We start from the raw sequence: 15,913 nt of genomic DNA, 5'->3' as shown, positions 1-15,913 counted from the left end.
CCAGCTAACCAGCCATCCATCCAAACAACCAACCAACCAACGATCCATCCAACCAACCAACCAGCCATCCAAACAACCAACCAACCAATGATCTATCCAACCAACCAACCAACCAACCAACCAACCAACCATCCATCCAAGCATCCATCCATCCATCCAACCAACCATCCATCCAACCATCCATCCATCCATCCATCCATTCATCCATCATCCATCATCCACCCATTTTTCCTTTTACTACTTGTCCAATTTAGGGTTGCTAGGTGACACGATATCAGAAAAATAACTTTTTTGACATAAAGAAAAGATTTCCATATTTGGGTTGTCTCCACTGATTAAATTATAAACATAAAAATCTATGATACGAGCTCTTTAACCTTTTATAGGGCAAAATTTCAACCTTAAAGTTTTAACTGGACATTATGAGACTTCATTACTTTTGTGACATTTTTCTAAATGTTTTATTTTCATGTAGAAAATTAAAGTCAATTAAATTTCCATTGTTGCCAAGTCGTAAAATAATTTTCAAGAAGTGTCCAAGAAAACCACGTATATGTTAAAGGAACATGTATTTTAGAACATTAGAACATACACATTATAACCTTAAACAACATTAGGCCATTTCTTCATGAGCACATGCTTCTTAACCTCACTGAGGCGTGAGCAAATTTGAGGCAGTCCATCAAAGTGACAAAGAATAAAACTGACGAGATCAGTTTTATTTTCATGTCATTAACTTCCTGAATATATAATATTCCAGTTTCTGTTTCAAAAGCACAGCCTATTTTTTTATTTCAATAACTAAAATGTTTATTTTTAGTTTACTAGAATAACCTTGAATATGGAATGATATATGCACACAGTGAGGATTTTTTTTAAAAAAATGGTTCAGCTAGATTTTAAAAAATGGAGTGCTAACAGCCGTGAGTTAAAGAAACTATTTTCCAGCAGATTTCCTGGAAATCTTCCTCTTGATATTCCTTCAATCAGCTGCTGTTTATCCATTAATATTCCCTCCTGCACAGTTTGGTGCTGACTATAAACTGGAAAAGGAGGAAGTGTTGCGTTTATTTAATATAACCCCTTTACACTGAAATATTTAAAATATTAAAACTTTGAATTAATGAATAAGAAAAAATTAAAAATATTCATGACATGGAGTCACAGTTTACAAAAAAGATGCACAAAAGACTTAATTCTGTGACTCAGAGGGGAATTATTTCCAAACAAAGATAACAATGAACTACATGTTCAGCCAGTTCCTTATCACCAGCCCTGAGCTCATCGATTATTTCTGTACCTCTGGCTGCATAATAAGCTTCACAAACTTAGAAAAGAAAATATCCAACACATCTCACTCTAAAAAAACCCTGTAAATCCAGCTGAACGTTAAAGCTGTCTTTCAGTTATAAATATCATCCTCATTCACCACTTCCATTCAGAAAGTGCAGATTTTAACTGCTGCTGTTTCTCTGAAGCTGCTGACATGACGCAGAAACACCAAAACACTCTGAGCCCTGAAGCTGATAAGAGGATTAACTCCCCCACATTCGTTCTGTACTACCTTCCATGTGAGGACCTCCACTTTTTCCTACATTCTTACAGCGTGAGGCTTTTCTCTGACTTCAGGTTAGAGGGTCTGGATCAGCTCCGGGACTTTATTTCCTTTTAGTTCTTCTCCTGTCTTTGAGTCTGTTAGAACTGCTGTGGTAAAGTGTCAAAGGGCAGCTTTATGAGCAGCTGAATGAAGCCAGAGCGAAGTGCTCAGCCGATGACCGAACCCTCCAAACATCTACGCAGGAAGTTAAATATCAGGTTTGTCTCCTTTTTTCTTGAGAAATGTTCGACACAGGAACAAATCAGCAGTTTAAAGACAGCAGCTGTTTTACATCAGCTGATAGATGATTTAAGCACACATTCACTTTAACTGACAGTTCGTCTGCTTCAGGCTGAGTTTTTATTTGACAGCGTCTGCATTTTCCTGGAAACTTTCCTCATAATTTTCTAAAAATCAGTAGTCGTTTTTCTTTAAATTGCAGGATATTTTAAAAGAAAATCAAACTCAGCTTCCTGTCTCCAAGACATTTAAACGACTTTTAATGATAAGCTTTAACATCAGTGTTTTTGTACATTGTGTGCAGCGTTGGAGGGATATCAAATTTTCAGGTCCTACCAGGGGCGCAGTTGTCCACCAGAGCGCCCAGTGCCTTGCCGTCCCTCCAGTCTCGGTGGAAGTTGGTGATGGGGAGCTGGGGCACCTTGTTCTGGATCCAACCCAGCAGACGCTGTTTAGGGGTCAGTTTCTTGGCATCTTCATCATCCTCATCCTCCCACATGGGCATGGAGATGGAGTAGTGGAGGATCAGGGTCCAGATCAGACCCAGGATCAGCTTCAGATTCCCATCTACGATAGCTTTGGAGTCTGAAGGACAAAGGAATAAATACAGAGTCATTTAAATCAACAAAAACCAAACAGAACACTTTCCCTCCCTGAGTACTGAACACCTCAGCCTTACATTTACCTCACATTAAGTACACCGTTACTGCTCCCATATGAATTAAGAGGGTAAGTACCTGCTAATCAAACGCACTTGATTACTTGATCATCAGAAAGTGTGACCACCTCTATGAAAGCAGAACATTTGTCAGTTTCCTGGTCTACAGCATTTAGGCATGTGTTAAAACAATGTCACAGTTTTCCCAGGAGTTCACCCCAAGCTCAGACCATCCAACACTCAGAGAAAAATGGCAAAGAAACTCAAGAGCTCCATCTCAGACTCTACAGGTCACAGTTAGCAGGTTAAAAGTTAATGACGGTACAATTAGACTGAAAAGTATGACCTGTTTGTAAGGGCCGCAGCCTCTTCTCTCTAAGAAGAACGTGTCAGCATGGCTTAAGTTTGCAAAGCTACATCTGAGCAGACCAAAAGACATCAATGTCCTTTGGACAGACAAAAGTGGAGATGTTGGTCATAATGCACAGCAGCATGTTTGGAGGAAACCGAACACAGCACATCAGCACAAACACCTCAGACCAACTGTCAGCACGGTCATGGAGGGCTGATAATGGAAAACAAGCACTTGTTAGGATAGACGGCATCCATCCCACTTCGGATGGAGCAGCTCTCATTTCTAGAAATCTGACCGAATTTATTAAACCCTCCTAAAATGTGACTACCCAGGGTTGAGACCAGGACCAGGAACCCCATCCCCACAGAGACAGTGCCTGCTCCCAGACCACCAAAAAACAAACCTAAAATCAGCAAAAATCTATTTAAGAAAGAACAATTTAGCATCCTCATCACCAAAGAGTAAAACAGTTAAATAATGTGGACTATTAAACATTAGGTCTCTGTTTTCTAAGTCTCTGTTAGTAAATTATTTAATAATTGATCAACATATTGATTTATTCTGCCTTACAGAAACCTGCAGATGACCCCCCCTCCCTGAGCCTGGTTCTGCTGGAGGTTTCTTCCTGTTAAAAGGGAGTTTTTCCTTCCCACTGTCACCAAGTGATTGTTGGGTTTCTCTGTATTATTGTAGGCTCTTTACTTTACAATATAAATCTCCTTGAGGTGACTGCTGGTTGTGATTTGGTGCTATATATATGAAATTGAATTGAATTGAATGATCTGGGCTCCTCGCAGTCACTGAATGGACCATGAACTCCTCTGTATACCAAAGTATTCTAGTGTGAGGCCGTCTGTCCTGCAGCTGAAGCTGGGACCAAACTGGGTCACCAACAGGACGATGATCCAAGCACAGCAGCAAGAATGAAGCTGCTGCAATGGCCCAGAGTCCAGTGGGGGGGCCTTCAGAGAGCTGTGCAGGAATGAATGCTGCAAACCTCACTGAGCTGAAGCTACGCTGTGAAGGAGAGTGGACCAAAGTCCTCCACAGTGATGTGACAGACTGATGAAGCCACACAGGAAACATCACTGCAGGTTACTGCTGCTGAAGGAGGTTCTACAACCTCCTGATCAGGGGTGGACTCAGCTTCTCACACTGCCGCTGCCTTTGAGCTCCATCTTTGTTAAATAAATCAGGACATTTTTACGTGTGCTGTCATCTTATTTCGACTGCGTGACGTGTGGAGACGTTTTTCCTACGTTAAGCTCGTGCCCTGAGCATCAGTGAACACAGCTGGATTTGATTAATTTAAAGTCACGTTCAGCTGAATTTGATTTCCAACGTTTTGTGACCCAGTTTCCTGTTCTGCTGAAGAGCGCCAAAATAAAAGTTCATGGCTGCTCTCAGTTTATCTTTCAGACATCAGGAGACTTTTATTTTTTTCTGTCAACATGCAGAAAAGTTTCATCCATCGACAGCAGCGGGCAGCATGATGTCATTCAGCCCCCACTCTCAGGAATGAGGTCAGTTTAAATAGGAAACACATGCACACACACAAAGACACACATTAACACACCTCAGGAATCTGAGGGAGGACGCCGTCAGATACACTTTCTCCTGCTGAGCTGAACGCTGTTGTTGTTTTCTGTCACACACCTGAAATCTCAGGTCTCAGGTTATTGAGGTCAGCACGGCGTCGTCACTGCGTGAATCATGTGAAACCTCATGTTTCCCCCCGAGCGCTGTTAAAGTTTCTGAGCGACTGTCCAATCAGGGGCGAGGAAAACGACTTTTAAGCACACAGCTGGAGATTCACTCACGTGTGCACGCTTCGACTGCTTTCAGCGCCTTTCGCTTCACGTTACCACGCACAAACGTGCACTTCAGGTTATCTAATACCCTTCACTGGGACTGACTCCTAAACCAGCTCTCTTTAACACTTCTTCTTTTACAGCTTCGGCACCATTTTAACTTTCCATTTTAAAACCAACCGTTTTGACTCTTTTAATTCCACTGCTTCATTTCTTTATCCAACATCAGATAAAGTGTAATGTGACATTTAACACAGAACTCCTTTCAGGTTTCCCAGCTTCTCGGTTGTTGGATTTCAGGATGGTTTTAGCAGGAACACGACTCCTACACCATTTTCAGCACTTCATCTTAAACTAATTCAACTGCTTTCAGTACTCTCACTTGAGTGACAGTCACTTTGATAATAATAATAAATAATAAAAATACTTATGCACTTTCACATCAGCTCCTTGAAGCTGAAGTCCCGCCTTTGAGGTTCCTTAATGTTTTGGATGCTTCAGCTTCTTTGGGATTTAATTATAAAATGTTCTGTTTGCTGAAGTCCTTCCAGTGCTCGAATCTTTTAACATACTTTCATTTCTTTACCTTAAACTGGCACTTCATCTTCTGTGAGCTGTGATGCTAAAAAGGGCTAACGTGCTAAGATGTGAACACAGTGTGTGTGTCTGCATGTGCTCGTTTTCCTGTGTTGTGGGGACAAAAGCTGGCCACATCACACTGAGGGGACTCCACGTCCTTATGGGGACAAAAGAAAACAGCCACTCTCCAGAAGGTAAATCCTTAAATGTTAAAGTAAAGACTGAATTTAAGATGATTTTAAACTATAATTTATGTTAGTTTTAGGTTAAATTAGTGTTACGTCTCCAGGAAAGTAATTTAAGGTCCTCTGAAGGAATGAAAACATGACTTTTCGGAAATCTCTGAAAAACCAGCATCGAGCAGCCGTTCCCATGAGACAAATAAATATATTTAAGTTTACTTTAAGGTTACATTAAAGCTTAAAGTGCAATTAAGGTTAAGTCTAAAGGAAATAAATTTAGGTTAATATGTTCTTGCTGGAAGTGATGGAAACATGACTGTGTGCATGTCTGTGGTGGAAAAACAGCAGCCTCCAGAAGGCAAGTAAATTCTCATGTGTCTCCCGGGATTAATGTTATTTTAAAGTGAGATTAAGGTTAATTTAAGGTTAAGTCTGAGGAAAATAAATCTCTGTAATGTCCTCTGAGGTGATGGAAACACCACTGCGTGTGTTCCCAGTCATTAAATCATTTTTTCCTTCTCTGAGCTCAGATGACCTTTTTTCATGGCTCTCAGGAAGCTCGGAGCCCAGAGATTAGTCCGGTCCGGTGCTCAGAGAGGAAACGTGTTCGGAGCGTCGCTGTAATCTTTCCCCAGGAAACTACGGCTGCTGCAGCCTGTTTGGTCTTCCTCTGTCTGATAAGCACAGTTTCTCAGTCTATTCTGTGATTATTTAAAAAGCACGGGCCTCATTTCTAGAAATGAACATGGATTAATTTCCTCTGGCTGGGAGGCTTTCTGGCGAATGCGAACCTTTGTTAAATAAAATGGGATGTATTGTTTGGTGGGTCGGCTGCACGTGTGGGTTTCTGTAAAAAACCCATAAAGGCTCTAAAATCAGGACTCTGGTGTTCTGCCAGGCGCCCTCCGAGTCGCACAACAAGCCGTCTGTTCGTTAACGTCCGACAGCCACGCTCGCTGGTCGCCAACGGTTACCAAACAAACAAGCTGCAGAGAAACAATGGAGTCCTGATAGAAAGCCTGCAGTGTGAGAGGAAAATGGCCCTCCATCACCTCCTCCATCACCTCCTCCTCCTCCTCCAGAGCAGGCCCGAGGGTGACGGAGAAGCTGTGTAATGTGACATTTAGAAAGAAAAGCTTTATGGGCTGCTGAGTGGAGAGAGGAAGAGATGGAGGGAGGGTGGAAAAAGGAAAAGAAAGACAGCATGACGATGGAGGGAAAGAATTAAAGAGGCGGGTCTAAACACTGCTGGAGTCCAACAACAGGAAGTTCAAACAAGTCGCAGCCAGTCCTGCTGCTACCTGCTGACCTGCCGTCCAGTCTGAGGCTCGATGAGTCTTTTTAATGTGCTGTTTAAATAAAAATATTTAGTCTTCATTCTCTGCAGCTTTTTATCAGCTCTGTTCATGTGCAGCACATCTGTAAGCCTCCCGGTGGACCTGCAGCCCACGGGCTCACGGTGTCCCCAGGAAATGAATGGACTAAGTTTCACTGTGCAGAGAGCTGCAGAGTTCGCTCTTTGTGACCCTGAAAAGAAGCTCAGGATCATTCAGGTTCCTCACTGGTGCCCGGACTCGCCTGTTTTCACCGTCGGGCTTTATTTGCAGGCTGAAACTTCTCACAGATCCATCAGCCGGCACTGCTCCACTCAGGCTAGTCTGCTCTGAGGCTCTGACAGCATCGATGCATCACAGTGGACGTTACTGGGCTCGTTTATCTGTCCCTAAAAAGGGGAGTTCAGCCAAACCAGAACGAAACAGCAGGCAGAGAAACCTGCAGAGTCTGAATGTCTCCATCACTGGTTTAACTGGACTGGTATGAGACAGTGTGACCTCTGACCCCCTCGCAGCGTGACCGGCAGTAAACCAACACTCAGTCTTAAAAGGATGAACGAGGTCGTGACAGACTGACGGAGTCCAGAGTGTTTGTGTGTCGTCAGTCCGAAGCTCAGACTGGTACGCTGATGTTCACATGTGTGTGGGAGCGTCCTCTGTTATCTGCATTCACAGAGAGTTCAAACTGGGGTCACGCAGAGGCTGCTGGGATACGAGGGCTGAGAGCACTTTGCTTTATCATACAGGCTGTTAGCATGTTCCTGCCCCCCCACCCAGCACCCCCACCTCCACCACCAGAAGACTTCAATCCAGAAGAGTCAAACTTCCTGTGATATGTTCAAATAACTACTGCAAATACTCAGATTACAACTTTATTTACACAGCGAGCACCACAGGCTGCTACAAAGTTGCTGCCCCTCAGCAGGACCATTTCTACTGGAGGGAAAGACTGAAGGACTTTAATGAAGTCCATGAAACCCGAAGCAAAGTTCTGCTGTCAAACAAACGCCCTCCACCCTCCTCGAGCTCCTCCTGGACGCTCTGATGGAGCACAGATATGTGGAGCCTCATTCATTCACTCACTGAGGGGCCAGCAGAGATCAGCAGGTCCTGAACATCACCTGACGTCACTGAGCAGGTGGACGGCAGCTGAGTAAATGCAATGTTGTTGTTTATCCCGAGGAAGCCTGAGAGAGTTCTCACACACACACACACACACACACACACACACACACACACACACACACACACACACACACACACACCTGTGAGCTATAAAAGACCAAAGTCTGCAGATTGAGCCAACAGCTGGTCCAGCCCTCCACACACTCTCAAACCTTTAACTAACCCCAGACTAACCTCAGGCTGACATTAACTGTGCTACAAAGAGACTCCAAACACGGTTTGTGGATTTTTCCATGATGAGGGATTCGTCTCACCCCCACAGGGAGGTGCAGTCCACACACTGACAGCACCAACAGGTTTTATGGTCCTACAGGTGTCTCACTTTGAGCCCTCATCCTCCATTTTTATTGGGTCTAGATCAGCTTTGAACCCTGAGGTAAGCCCAGCTGTGGCAAATATGTGTTATTACTACAGTATTCAAACACGTACTCGTAGTAATTTTATGTGCAGCAGTCAGCAGTCAGTGACACATCACACAGACACAGTATGTGTGCAGGTCATCCAGGTGCTGCTGCTGAAGACGTCGGTCCTCCTCAGTGAGCTCAGCAGGAAGTGTGACCTGCTCCGCTCGGTGCCCTTCCTGGTGAACTTCAGGAGTCCATCCAGAGCGACCAGCACTGAACGGGGGTGGTGGCCCACGACACCAGCCATCAGCCACCTATGATGCACATTCAGCCCCCACTCCTGATGCGTGTGATCCTCAATAATGACAGAGTGGGTCAACAACCCTCAGGACCACCTCTGAGGTGACAACCACACTACAGGTAAAATACCGTGGACCCCCCCATCAGCACAGAAGGGGAACACAGGACTAAATGCACCTCAGAGCACTAATTAGGGATCTAAAGCAGGTGAGGAGCGAGTTGCAGGTGAAAGCAATCATGGCAGACAGACAGACAGGAAGTAAAACCCAAAATAACAAACCATCAATAGAAGAACAGACATATATCAGACCTCCAATAACATCTCAGCCTGACAAACTTCAACACGATCCAAAACACCACGACGTGTCGAGTCACCTGGCACGATCCGGGGACCATTTGTGAGGTGGCAGGATGGATGCGAGGAATATTCTCACGCAGCAGCGACACTCAGGTCTCATTCTCGGCCACGCCCCCCCGACTGACAACACTTCAAAAAAGTGACAGAGAAGCTGTTTGGAGCTGAGAGAAGTGGGATTGGCTCCTGAGAGCCACAGACGATCAGAGGGAAGAACAGGACTGTGATGGAAACAGGAATAAAGAAACAGGTTTGTTCTTCACACCAAACCTCTGTGACAGGTCCCACACACACACACACACACACACACACACACACACACACACACACACACACACACACACAGCAGGAAACACTGTGGCTGCAAACTGAACTAGTCTCTCTGTGTCCATCTACTTATTTTCTACCTCTTATCCTGGAGGCAGCAGTCTAAGCAGAGCCCAGACCTCCCTCTCCCTGCCACCTCCTCCAGCCCCTCCGAGGCGTTCCCAAACCAGCTGAGATGTAATCTCTACAGCGTGTCCTGGCCTGCTCCGCGTCCTGAATCTTGGACGTGTGCGTTTGTGTTTTGCAGCGTGTTGAATTGTGTACCTGCCACAGATGGAAATGAGCTCAGTGCTTCTTCTGAGACTCGTGTGAATAAACCTGAACTCAGATAGAGTTCACATCAACCTGGAAAGTCTCTTAAAAATAACCAACCTAAAAAAGGTCAGAGGTTAAAAGTGTTTTTCAGCCCTGAGAGTTTCCTGTGAATAGCTCCTGCATGCATGACATTATCAAAAAGTCCCAAATTTGTACTAAAAAAGTGAAGATAAAAGTTTGCAGGGCTTCATTAAATATAGTAAAGTTACTGTAGAGATAATATCAGCTGATTCTGAGGAGGTCACATGGGAACTTTTTCCAGATTTGCCTGATTTTTCATGGAATTCCTCCCTCGAGGAAGCAGGAAGCACGCTCTCCTCTGCACACGGCAAACAAACAGGAATCAGTGAGAAAACAGTCAGTGTGCTGCTGCAAGGGCTTCACAACAGCTGTGCAGACAGCTGACACACACACACACACACACACACACACACACACGCGCGCATCATGTGGGTCCATCGGGGTGGGGTGGGGGGGTAACTGAAGTGAGTCTTTGTTGTTCAGAGTCAAACTGGACGTTACTGAAGAGGCTGCAGTGTGACAGTCAGCAGATCTCTCCCTCACACACACACACACACACACACACACACACACACACACACACACACACACACACACACACACACACACACACACACACACACAGGGGAAATCCGGGGCTTTGAAAACAGTCTTTCTCTTCAGCTCCATTTGAAAAGCTGCTGATTTCAGAGCTCCTCCTCCTCCCTGATCCAGCTTCTGTTGGAGTTTTTCCTCCCCACCATCACCAAGTGCTACTCATTGGGCATCATCAGGATGGGTTTCCTCTCTAATATCATATGCTGAATTGTGTTGTCTGTGCCTTACAGTATAATCTTGCTGGCGATGACCTCCGTGGTTAGTATTCTCCAGCTGCTGTTAATGGTTTGCACTGAGACCAGTGAAACTCAGAGAAAGCAAACTCACACACTCAGCACTGAAACATCTGAAACATCTGTCTCTGTCCCTTTTAAGGAGCTCACACATCTGGAAATGAGCCTAACGAGTTAGCTGTAATGCAGTTTCCACGTATCTCATTGGTTGATTCAAACAGCGGGCACAGGACAGCTGAGCATTCAGAGGACAGCGTCCAGCTGTTGTGATGCTGCCTCAGTGAGAAGAAGCCGAACCGTCGCTGATGAAAAATTTCCCAATTCTAAGCTTTCCTTTGGAAACAGCCAGACAATTCATCAGAACGAGGCAGCAAAAGGAGTCGAGATGAGCCGCGACTTCCTGCCACGCCTTCTCGCCCCAGTGCATCATGTAACACGGCTGCGTGTCATACATGTCACAGCGTTACACCTACGGTGTACGGCCACAGAAATGCTGACCACAGCTGGACAACAGTCCCATTTAAAGGAGCTCCAGACGTTAGGAGGCTGGAGGGGGACACACAGGTCACAGGTTTATCGGGCAGGAGGGTCGAACCCACAGAGCTCTTTGAGTCCTGACCTTTGAACCTCTGTGCAGATGCAGACTGTCAGCATGCATCTCTGTGTTCACCTCAAGAGTAAAATCTAAGAGTAAAGTTTACCCTGAATCTACTTTATTTTTGTATCTGTGTGAACGGAGAGCCTCTGACTGAGCAGCTGCAGCACAGACACACAGAATAAAGCTGCCGGTCTCAGACTGAACCGTCGTATCAGGAGGTGTCCTCAGGTGACGGTGAGAGGCGGGCCCTCCACGAACTGGGTTACGGTCCAAAGATGTGTAACAGGCGTGCCCTCACGAGGGGCTTGGATGGGTCGAGGTAGCATTTCCAGCCTGGAGACGCTGGTTCGAGTCCCGCTGGGACCTTTGAGCTTTCCTTTGGTCTGACTTTTTACTCTCACTGAAACTTCCTGGGTTTTGGTGTTTTGGGTTCAAAGCCACATCCTCACAGCAGTAACTCTGTGTCATAAGTGAGTGCATCAGGGTCAAAGGTCACCTCCACACCGCGGGGACGAGAACGGGCTGAAGTGAATGATATTACTGCAGTTCGTGTGATCAGCGGGGGTTCAGACATGCTGGACTGATCTGAGCTGAGACCAGACTCACACTTCCTCTCCCGCAGACGACCGTCTCCACCTTAAATCTCCCTACATCTCCTGTTCCACCCTGACCTTTGACCTCTGAACCGCTGCCACACACAGGCTCCGCCCATTACTGAGCGGTTTTCACACAAACGCTGCACAGATACAGTCTGATGACCCGTGACATCGAACGCAGCTCATCGTCTGGTAGGACATCCAGACCTGTAACAGGAAGTGAATGTGAAACACAGAAATGAGCAGTGAGTAGGAGTTACTATGAGCGGAGGGAGGGGTGGGGGTGTCCTGGCTTCAGTCTAACATTCCTGTGTGCTGACTGCTGCAACACATGGCAACCATTACTGAGAGCAGGCAGAGAGACAGGGAGGTAAAATTAGCAGATATCTGAATGAAGTTTGGCTATTCTGAGGAGAAGCTGAAGGATTAGAGAACAGGCACAGTTCAGCTCAGCAGCCTGAGCCACACAAACACCACATTAACATGTAAACACCACCCTGACTGTAAGAGAGCACCCACTAACCGTACATCGTGCCACCGTACGACAAACAAAGCTAATACATCGCACAGTCAGCGGAGCTTTTTACCTGACGGTTTCCTGTTGCTGGACGTTATCACGTGTCCAGCCTGAGACTCTTTGCAAACGTGGATGTGATTGTTTTATCTCTTTGCCATTATTTTCATTTCCTGTACTAATATAGTTTGATTAAATCATCAGAGCTGTTGCCCTGTATGGGGGTGGGGGTGGGGGGCTCAGCGGGTCTCGGCCCCGGAGCCCACCAGCAGGTTAGCGAGGCCCTGTGCTCTCAGAGTCTATTTTCAGCAGCTGTTGGCGGAGCGACAGCAGGGCTCAGCTGTGCTGCCATCAATCAACTCATACTCACACCGCCCCTCCACCCCCTCACCCCAGTGAGTAACTGCCCCCCTCCGGGCCTCGCAGGCCCCCTCAGCCCCCCATCAGCTGCAGGCTCACAACAGCAGCTCACACTTCAGTTCCTCCTGTTAGAAGGCTCCAAGTCTCTGAGCTCTGAAAGCCTGAAAAACACCTCACATCTCATTTATTAGAGTCTGAAGAAACTCAGCAAAGTAAAAGAAGAAGAAAACAAAATAAACTTTGACCTCCGAGACTTCCCGAAACTCTCGGCGCTGACGGCACAGCTGCACAGTGGAAGACTCTAACAGTTACTGATGTTAACACGGTTTGCTGAACAAGGTTCATTCAGTTATTTAAATCTGACACGAGTTAAATAAACAGCTGTGTGTGTGTTTCTGTGACACACAGACTCACACAGCCCCGGGTCTCAAAGATGATCAAATCTGAGACTGAACAGTGAAAATCAAACACGTTTATCACCGTAAATGTGACGTCATCATAAAAAGTGACGCCCTGTAATTTATTCTGAACCCAGTACGATCGAGTGAACCTGGTGACCTGAGTGAAGTCATGTGACGTGTGGCTGTGCAGGTAGCAAACACACCTGCAGTTGAAACACATGAACTAATGAAAAAAGAGCATTTGGTGTCTCTGCAGATGAACAGAACTGGGCCGTGTTTTCATGGTTTTGTCATGTGACCAGGCTGTGACATCACGCTGACGCGTCACTGAAGCTCTGAGATGGTGTTACTGTAAGAATGGAGTTACAGCAGCAGTAGCTGCCTGTCTGTGCCCGGACATCAGCACATTTTAGAGTTAATAAAGTTTGAAAAGTCTGTAAATTTATATAAAGTCGTCTGATATTTAAATGACGTGCTGAGATCTCAGCTCTTCTGCATTCCCCACAGTTACAGGCAGACTGAGCAGCAGCTAAAACCACACCACACACCCACAGAGTCAAACACAACTGAAGGACCGATCACTACACACTGTAACACACAGAAACACACTGGAACTGCAAACAATGTCTCTTAGTCAGATTTGTGTATTTAAATGTGTAGTAGTATTTCTTATATGCTGCACTGAGTGACTGAACAGTGAAGTTGTGCTTCAGGACTGATAAAGCCCTGCAACACTTTGTGCATCATTCACAATCACTTCAAGACGTCTGCGCCTCAGCTCACGTCCTTCTGGATGGTTCCAAACACTCCTGGAAGTCTTGAAGAGATTCATGGAGGTTCTAGAGCGCAAGAGGAGACCTTCGAAGAATAAACACGTCAGGATGTAATAATTCTAATTCTTCTAATAACGAATAATGAAGCTGGTGGTTTTTACTCTTTACACTTAGAAACTGAAGCTTTTACAGCTCGAGGAAACTTTTTATCCCTACAAAAAAAACAAAAAAAAACAAATTTGAGAGAATCCACCATCAACCAACAGGCAACAGCTGTGAACACCTGGATCTCCACACACACCTGTGAGACACACTAGTCACGTGATTTCCTCTTGTAAAAGCCTCATTCTTTAATAAACCAGTACTGACTTTGACTTCGTTTCCTGCAGTCACGCGCCGTCAAACACACTCTGTGCGTAACTTCTGCCGCGCGTAAACTTTGCGTAAAAACTGTCCAAACGCGCCTCTCCTGGATTTGCGCCACTCACCGATGGAGACCAGCTTGATGTGCTCTCTCTCCAGGAACTCCAGCGCCACGGACACGTTCTCCAGCTTCATCTGCCTGAAGTTGGGTCTGCTGTGGTATTTCCGGTACATCTTCTTCTGGCTCAGCACCTCCAGCAGCCCGATCAGCTTCAGCCCGTCGCTCAGGTCCTTCTGCAGGTCATTGATCCGCTTGTTGATCATCTTCAGGTGCTCGTTGCACCACCTGGTGAAGGTGTTCTGCTGGATCTTCTTCCACGGCGCGTCCTCGGCCAGGTCCTTCTCGGTGGCCGGCATCTCCTCCTCCTCCTCCTCCTCTCCTATGTCCGCGGTGCTCTGGTAGAACTGCTGCGGCTCCAAATAGCTGCTGTTGCTCATCATGGTGAACCCCTTTTATAGCACCAAGCGGAGTGGGAAGAGAAGAAAAGGCAGAAAAAAGAGAAAAGGCGCAGCGGGAGCGGAGGGGCAGTGCCAAGCTTGCAGGGAGTGACACACTTCACTGAGCTCTGCGTAAAGAGTGAACGCATGCAGACCCGCGGGGCTCTCCTGGACTCCTGCGGGCTAGATTCTCAAAAACGAGGCGGCTCAGGAAGGAAAAGTGGAGAAAACAGTTTGTTTTTGTGCTCCGGACTGACTCGAGCTTTGGTCCGGGTGGTGACGCGCAGGCGGCGGCCTGGAGAGAGTCGGGGGTGTGCGGCTGGAGGAGACGTGAAGCGGAGGTTTAAAAAGCACGGCGTCACTGCGCAGGACTCCCAGGAATGCCCCTGCCATGACCATATACTACTGCAGCCCGGGCATCCTCTAATCCACAAGGATACGGAGGCCGCCGCTCATTGGTCCGCAGCTGGGCCGGGGGGGAGGGGACTCGCCGGACACCCCCAACCAGGACAACCCCACCCAGCTCACCCCGAGAGCAGCACCCGGGGCTCCGCAGCCACTCTGACACCTCCGGGTATTTTTAGAGTCTCCAAACCTGGAGCGACACCCTGAGGCTCATAAACCATGCAGAGGGGAGACATGACGTTACCTGCGGCTAGCCAATCAGATCACGGCATCACATTTAAACCACAAAGCAGAAACAAGTTTACTTCAGTTTATCTGTAAATCCCCACAGCGCTGGTTTCTTATCATACAATTAGACTCTATAATTAATGATAATTCTAACAGTTAAAAGGTTAAAGGATTACATTCCCATGGTGCTGCTGCTTCCTGTAATTCCATTGACTGACTAATGGAGGCGCTGTGAACTGAAGCAAAACCCAACAAAGTGAGAGAAGAAGAAAGCCTTCATGCTGGGTTTGACAGAAGTTTTCTGAAGAAGGAAACAAACTGAAGAGTTTAAGTAATGCAAACAGCAGCGCCCCCTGCTGAGTGCAGTCTGTTTGTACCTGAAACAAGCTGCCCTTTGACCCCCCAAAAAGCCTGGAACATGATCAGATACAGATGTGTGAAGTTAGAGGTTTTATTCCAGCTGTGTTAACCGTTTCTAAAGCAGAGCTTTAAACATCAGCTTGAACGTGCTCGCTGCAGGGACGCAGACACAAAGAAATGTGCACGCTGATGATTTCAGGAAAAAAGATTTTATTAAAACAAACTGATTTATATCATGTATTTAAATACCAACAGTAATTTCTGTCTTGAAATGTGGATCTGTTTACACGAAACCAACGCTGAAGCTCCAACACCTGCAGTTCCTCCAGCGTCCAGCAGAGGCGCCAGCAGCGAGTCATTAATGATTAACTGAATTTATTTTTT

At 46.2% G+C, this 15,913-nt stretch overlaps 1 protein-coding gene across 1 annotated transcript in view; it reads right to left on the bottom strand.

The window, feature by feature from the left end:
* LOC115773270 (filamin-C-like) overlaps positions 1 to 14,910 on the bottom strand; it is a 57,703-nt gene extending 42,793 nt beyond the window's left edge. The window contains exons 1-2 of the mRNA XM_030719875.1: positions 14,164 to 14,910; positions 2,174 to 2,422 (exon numbers count right to left, since the gene is read on the bottom strand). Coding sequence (XP_030575735.1) covers positions 2,174 to 2,422; positions 14,164 to 14,539 — 625 coding nt within the window. The 5' untranslated portion in view covers positions 14,540 to 14,910. The remainder of the gene's footprint in view (positions 1 to 2,173; positions 2,423 to 14,163) is intronic.
* Between the last annotated feature and the right edge of the window lie 1,003 nt (positions 14,911 to 15,913).

Source organism: Archocentrus centrarchus, chromosome 23, assembly GCF_007364275.1.
Source record: "Archocentrus centrarchus isolate MPI-CPG fArcCen1 chromosome 23, fArcCen1, whole genome shotgun sequence".
Lineage (NCBI taxonomy): Eukaryota > Metazoa > Chordata > Actinopteri > Cichliformes > Cichlidae > Archocentrus > Archocentrus centrarchus.
Note: the sequence above shows the minus strand (reverse complement) of the source record. Positions and strands in the feature narration are given on the sequence as shown.